This window comes from Xiphophorus couchianus, chromosome 18 (genome assembly GCF_001444195.1).
Source record: "Xiphophorus couchianus chromosome 18, X_couchianus-1.0, whole genome shotgun sequence".
In the NCBI taxonomy this organism is placed as follows: domain Eukaryota; kingdom Metazoa; phylum Chordata; class Actinopteri; order Cyprinodontiformes; family Poeciliidae; genus Xiphophorus; species Xiphophorus couchianus.
In genome coordinates, this window is record NC_040245.1 from 1,793,277 (window position 1) to 1,800,061 (window position 6,785).

The following is a 6,785-nucleotide window of genomic DNA, read 5'->3' on the forward strand; positions in this document are numbered from 1 at the left end:
AAAAATATTCTCTTTTATGAAGTAATCTATTTGTCTTCTGTTTGTAAATTATTTTTTTCATTGAAGAAAATAATTCGGTTTTTATTATACAAGTTTTTATTATACAACCAAAAATGAAACACATTTCAAAACTGTTTAGTTTTATATAGGTTTTATTGCTAAGGCAGGATGGTGAAGGTCGCTGACTCCTGCTTTAATTCATGATTACTATTATAAGAACTCTCTGTCTCTATGAGACTTTTATTGCATTTTATTTATAGTTTTATTCCAGAAACCCATAAAATCTTCTACATTACAGACTGCACAGACACTAAGCAGATTCCTCCAAGTGCAAATAATGACTTTATTTTTTTCTACAAATTGAAAAATGACCTCAAACTTTTGTCAGAACAAATTTAAATTTAAAAAGGTTTAAATTGGTTAGTTTCTCTCTGCAGTCTGACGGGAAAATGGACCATCAGATCACCCGACGCTGCAGGTTTGGAACAAAATGGACGCCTGGCTCGACTGATGGACCAATCAGTGTTTGGATGCATTTGGGTTTTCCATATTACTGAATCCCTGAGTTTAAAAAGAAATGTTTGTCTGGATGTCTGCAGAACAAAGGCACGGAACACCAGAATGTCCATTTGTGTGCAGAAGAAGAACACAGCTGACCACATCTACTAGACCTCAACTGTTGGTCTCCATGTTGTAAAGTCATGGTTTCCTTCCGTCGTTAGTCCGGTTGAGTCTGAAGCGTCTAGCTGTTGAAGTTGGGCGTCCAGCCGAAGTCGTCCCGTTGTCTCCTGCCTTTGGTGCTGGACTCCAGCGTGTCCTGCGACTCGTCTCCGCAGCGGTGCTTCTTCAGCTGCCGGGAGTCGGAGAAGCCCAGGTGGCAGCGGTCGCAGGAGTACAGCTTGATGCCCGTGTGGATCTGCATGTGGGACTTGAGCTGGTTGGATTGCCGGAACCGCCGGCTGCACACGCTGCACTGGTACGGCTTCTCTCCGGTGTGCACCAGCAGGTGGCGGTGGTAGTTCTGAGGCGTCCTGAACTCTTTGCCGCAATGCTCACAGCGGTGCGGCTTCACCCCAGTGTGCAGCAGCTCGTGCTGCCTAAGCTGCGACGCCTGCAGGAAGCCTTTGCTGCAGAAGGAACAGACGTGCGGCCGGTCGCCGGTGTGCTGCCGCTGGTGGTACTGCAGCATGTGCCGCAGGTGGAAGGTCTTCCCGCAGGTGTTGCAGGCGAACTCCTTGGTCTGCTGGTGGCTCTTCTCGTGCATCCGGAGCGTGCTGCTGCTGCTGAAACTCTTCAGGCACATTTTGCAGCTGAACGGTTTGACTCCGGTGGACCTGCGGTGCGCGGCGCCGGGCAGCCGGCCCTCCAGGTTGCCGTGGACCAGCTGCTGGTGTTTCTGCAGCTGACAGTTGTAGAAAAAGGTTTTTCCACAGCAGTCACACATGAAGGGCTTCTCCACACCGTGAACCAGCATGTGGGTTTTCAGAGCCCAGGTTCCTGAGAAACCTTCACCACACTGATGACACCTGGTGGAGAACAGAGGGAAGCACAGCAGGATGAATTTGCATGTTCCATGATGCCTTTAGATATTGTACTTATGTCTGCTTGTTCTGTACAGTATGTTTCATTTTGTTCCTGAACTTTTCTTGTTTGACATAAAGTTACTGGTGAAAAAAAAGAGAGAACACAAGTAGAGGAAATGGAACTGCTATGTAAACAGTCTTCACCCCCTTAAAAAAATAAGAGCATGAAATTAAATGTCTGTGTGATCAATAACCAAAACTTCAACACAGATGTTAAACTTTATTCAACTAAAAGCTTAAAAAATAGCCAAGTAAATTAGCACCTTAGGATTTGTCTGGAAAAATGTTTTTAGGGGAAGCTATGTGTGCTAAAAGTTTTCAAAGTTACAAAAATGCTACACTAAAGTTAGCTCAAAACGTTCCCACCGCTGCCTACGACAGTCTCGGTGTGCATGGGGTCTGAATCTAGATGGAAATGTTTCGGATCTGCCTACCGGTGGGGTTTCTCTCCGTTGTGGAGATGCAGGTGTCGCTGCAGGTTGTACTTGAGGCCGAAGCTCAGTCCACAGGTATGGCAGGTGAAGGGTTTCTCTCCAGAGTGAACCACTCGGTGCTGCATCAGCCCCATCCTGCATTTAAAAGCCTTGTCGCACTCGCTGCACTTGTATGGCCGCTCGTCAGAGTGCGACCTCTTGTGGACGCGCAGGTTGCCGCTGGTGGAGAACCTTTTGCCGCAGGTCTGGCAGGGGTACGGCCGCGCCCCTGTGTGGACCCTCTGGTGCTCCTGCAGGCTCTTCTTCCTGGTGAAGCTCTTCCCACAGACGTCGCACATGAACGGTTTCACCTTAGCGTGTGACACCTCGTGGGACCTCAGCGCTGCAGCAGAGGTGAAGGTGCGGTCGCAGGCACGGCACTCCAGCGGCGTCTTCTCCAGCCGATGCGACGCTTGGTGGACCCGCAGCTGTCGCAGGAGGCGGAACTTCTTGCTGCACTGGTCGCATTGCAGCAGCTTGTCCGGGTCACGCTCCTGCGCCTCCCGCAGCTGGTGGCTCTGCTGGTGTTTGAGCAGCATGTGCGCCTTGTAGAAGCCTTTGTCGCAGGCGTCGCAGGGGAAGGGCTTGCGGTGGCTGGCCATGTGTTTGGTCAGCTGGTGGTTCTGGTGGAAGCCTTTGTTGCAGAGTTCGCAGAAGAAGCGCTTCTCCTTGTAGAGCTCCCGCCGCCGCCAGCGCTCCTGCTCTTTCTGCTGCTCCGCGCTCGCAGCTGCACACACACACACAGGTTCTGGGACCGGTTCTGAGAGAGGTACCAGCTCCTGGATCAAACCGCAGCAGAATACTGACAGAGCCGGGTCAGGGTCAGCGGGTTCAATCACAAAAAATAACATTAAATTTATTGCAATGCCTTAGGAAAAAGCTCGGTAAAAGGACCACCTGGCAGGACACCTGGTTCTGTCCAGTTTGAGACCCGGTTCCATCTATTCTGACCAGTTCTGTCCATTCTGACTGCAGCAGTTTGAATGTTTTGTTCAACATAAATCAGAACTTTACCTGTTGGACTCTCGAGGCCCGTCGGACCCTCAGAACCAGGGTCTGGTTCTTTTGTAGTTTCTGATCCCTGAAGACACCACCAAACAGTTGAACACTCTGACCAGCTGTGGTAGAACTGAATGTTCTGATTCTCCAGGGAGCTCCTGAACTCACCACGGTTCCCTCTTCCTCAGGTTGGACCTGGTCGCCTCCTGGAAGCCCATTGGCCAGTCCGTCTTTGGTCTCAGGTTCTGTGGAGATCTGGGTCGTCTCTAAAACCACCTCAGCCTCAACCTGCGGCGAGCCTGGAGCAACCAGATCCGTCTTCTCCTGCGGCACTGGAACGCAGCAGCTGTTCTGTCGCTCGATTGGCTGTTGGACAGAAAGGTGGGTGAAGATCGCCGGAACCGGGTCGCTGCAGGTGGGCCGAACCGAGACCACCTGGAGTTCAGCCAACCTGACTGACGGGTCCAAAACTACAGACACACAGAGAGACAGCGAAGGCATCACAAAACTACAACATTAAAAATAAACGACTTCCTGTTCAGAAGGTTCTCGCTCACAGAGCAGAGTTACAGTTTCCTCCTTAAAGCTGCAGTATGTCACTTTTATAAAAAAATTGTTTTTTCTATATATTTGACGGATATGAGACAGATAATCTGTGAAAAGATCAAGCTGAAGAAATGCAACGCTCCCAACCAAAGCCAATCAATCAGAGTCAGGAGGCGGGTGTTACCGCTGTCAATCAACATCATGAACAAGTTGCTAAATGTGCTAATGACAGAGAAACAAGTGAGAAACAAGTGACCACTGCCAGTCATGCCAGTATAGTTTAGCAGAGAGCAGAGCCTACATGAGCATAATTGACAGAGCTAAGACCCGCCTCCTGGCTCTGACTGGTTGTTTCTAGTTAGCCCTGAAAGAAAGCAGAGGAATTCCATTTTCTTCAAAGATTATTTGTTTCATACAATTTTGTCACAACGTAGTGACAGCTTCAACAAATATCTAGAAAAACATTTGCTATAAAAGTTACATCACAGCCAGGAGAAGGTCTAACTTTGTCAACCTCACGTTCTGCCTGCTAAACGTGCTAATGGTAAAGAAACAACTTACTGCTACAGGAAAACTGTCAACAGTTGCTATGCTAACCACCATTAGCATTCACAACAGACTATGTGTGAAGGAGGTGCTGTAGTATGGCTGAGAGCAAGGTGGGGTGGGGGGAAGATGTGTGCATGGGAATGATTGGCAGAGCTAAGACCCGCCTCCTGACTCTGACTGGCTGTTTCTTGTTAGCACTGAAAGAAGGCAGCAGAGCTCGATTTTTCACAGATTATCTGTTTCATACCAAACTGTCACGACGTAGTGACAGCTTCAACAAATACGTAAAAAATATTTTTTATAAAATTCATACTGCAGCTTTAAATCACCTGACGACCGAACTTTGGGAGCCTTGTGGTTCTTCACTGCAGCGGCGGGTTTTGGTTTCTGTGGTTCTTCCCCCTCCAGTCGCCTCACTTTGTCCTTCAGAGCTTCGTTCTCCGTCAGAACGGTCAGGTAGAGTTCTCTGAAGATGCTGCGGATCTTACGGACCGCCTCTCTGGACATCAGAACCAGAACACTGCTCAGCTGCAGGGCGAAGGAGAGTAAGAGGTTAAACCTGGGCAGAGAGCAGAGAAACCAGAACCTTCTGGTCTGATCAGGATCCAAATTCCACCAACAGAACTTTTGATCATTTTTCTGATTTAAAACTAATAATAATAATAATAATAATGCAGATGGGTGTGTTTCTGTGTCTCCATGGCTGATTCTATAGGAAGGAACTTTTGGGCCCAATAAAGTTCTGTTACCATTATTGTCAGTATGTAACTGACAGCAATGCTGGTTAGCATGGCCACCGATAACAACATACAGATAGTTTTCCTTTAGGTAAACTGTTCCTCCAACATTAGCACATTTAAAAGCTTGTTCATAAGGTTGATTGACAGCGCTAAGACCCGCCTCTTGGCTCTGATTGGTTGTTTTGTCCTGAGCGGTGCATTTTTCCAGACAGCAATAGTAGCTCAAGGAGGAGATCCACCGATTTACTGATTGTCTCATAACAAACGATCATAACATGGTAACAGCTTTAATAAATATGTAAAAAAAAACCAACACATTTTTCATAAAAGTTACATACTGAAGCTTTAATTGAAAGTTATTCTGACCAATGAAAAGGCAGGATTTCATCCATTAAAGATTGTCTATTGGACGGTTCTATGTTACGTGTAAATCAGTTCTTGAAAGAAGCGGTTCTGGTGATTTTGGATCAGATCAATTTGACATTGTTATTGTAACCTGGGGAACAGAAACGAGTCCAGAATCTGAACTTTAAACGCAACAGCTGATTCAAACCTGCAGAACGTTCTTTTCAGGAAACACTCTGCTGACAGAACCGAACCAGCATCACGTCCAGCTCTCACCTGATTCCGCTTCTCTTCTGGTTCCTGCTTCTCCAGCAGAACCTCCTCCGGTTCTGGCTCCCGCCCCAGTAGAACCTCCTCAGCAGCAGGTTCCCGGTCCAGCAGAATCTCCACAGTTACTGGTTCCTGACCCATCACCTCCGTTTCTGGTTCCTCCTCCAGTAGAACCTCCTCAGTTACTGGTTTCGAATCCACTACTGGTTTCTGATCCAGTAGAACCTCCTCAGTTACTGGTTCCTGTTGTCCTAGTAGAACCTCCTCAGTTACTGGTTCCCGTTGTCCCAGTAGAACCTCCTCAGTTACTGGTTCCCGTTGTCCCAGTAGAACCTCCTCAGTTACTGGTTCCCGTTGTCCCAGTAGAACTTCCACAGCAGCCTCCAGCAGCAGCTGGAGAACCAGTTCGGTCTGACGGCCAAAAGTTTCCTCTACGGTTCTGAGATGCTTCATAGCGAACCGGAACCAGAACCTAGATTCTGTTCAGACAACAAACTGCGCTAAAAAGGCTGTTCTGAACCAAACTAAGCGAAATATCTGCTTCCCATCAGTCCAACATGGCGACTTATCCTTTGTTGACATCGCGGGGACTTCTTCTTCTTCTTCGTTTCATTCCGGTTGGCGGCAGGTTGGTGGAGGCGCGTTGCTGCCCTCTGGCGGCTGAGACCTGCTATTTCAGAAACAGGCCCAGAATGTAAACCAGGAGTCGTGTTCAGCTTAGAAAGGTATACATCTTCTCCAATCAAGCATAAATAAATTATAAACCCATTAATTACGTAAATACAAGAATAAAGTGAAGAAAAAATGTATTAAATTAGAAAAAAATAATATGCAAGTCATAAAGTTGTACAGTTGGTAGTAATGTTGCCTTGCATCAAGAGGGTCCTGGGTCCTGGGAAGGTAGAGAAACAGGGTACAGGTGTGTTCATGGGTCCAATCTAGAAGCCACACTACACAAGCACTGTTTTAAAATTAATAAACCACATTAAAAATACCTTTAATAAAGTTCTGTTCAGTAAAAATGGAGAGTGTAGATTAAGCTTAGTTCTGAGTGAAAAAAAATCATATTATTTTAATATTAAATAATATCAGCAGGCATCTTATCAGTTATCAGGATTTATAGTTAATCTTGTTAATCCGAACTCTGAGAATAATCTCATAGATGTCGTTCAGGTGATTCTTCTTCTGGCCGTATTCTGTGCTGCTGTTCTCATTTTGCCAATTTGGTTTAGAAACCAGCCAGTCGAGCGTTAAATCACAAACAAGAGAAGAGGCTGGAC

General features: G+C 46.8%; 1 protein-coding gene across 4 annotated transcripts; it reads right to left on the reverse strand.

Moving 5' to 3' along the window:
• Positions 1-134: 134 nt before the first annotated feature.
• LOC114133440 (zinc finger protein 708-like) lies at positions 135-6,112 on the reverse strand. Of its 4 annotated transcripts, none has more exons than XM_027999349.1 (7): positions 5,875-6,112; positions 5,512-5,802; positions 4,480-4,678; positions 3,224-3,525; positions 3,071-3,137; positions 2,018-2,783; positions 135-1,526 (listed from the first exon to the last, which is right to left on the reverse strand). In XM_027999349.1, the coding sequence occupies exons 1-7, from the start codon at positions 5,956-5,958 to the stop codon at positions 743-745; spliced, it is 2,493 nt and encodes an 830-aa protein (XP_027855150.1). In that variant the 5' UTR covers positions 5,959-6,112; the 3' UTR covers positions 135-742. The 4 variants fall into 4 exon arrangements, with proteins under 4 accessions (XP_027855150.1, XP_027855149.1, XP_027855151.1 ...); XM_027999348.1 differs by having other exon boundaries at positions 5,512-5,838; XM_027999350.1 differs by having other exon boundaries at positions 5,512-5,679; positions 5,839-6,111.
• Between the last annotated feature and the right edge of the window lie 673 nt (positions 6,113-6,785).

Excerpts from the sequence above, each read along its gene's own strand:
- LOC114133440 (XM_027999347.1), bottom strand. The coding sequence starts at position 5,958 with ATGAAGCATCTCAGAACCGTAGAGGAAACTTTTGGCCGTCAGACCGAA. Across the intron at positions 4,679-5,511 it reads CAGAAGAGAAGCGGAATCAG|CTGAGCAGTGTTCTGGTTCT; the intron begins GTGAGAGCTGGA and ends TTCGCCCTGCAG. Across the intron at positions 2,784-3,070 it reads GGGCCTCGAGAGTCCAACAG|CTGCGAGCGCGGAGCAGCAG; the intron begins GTAAAGTTCTGA and ends GTGTGTGTGCAG.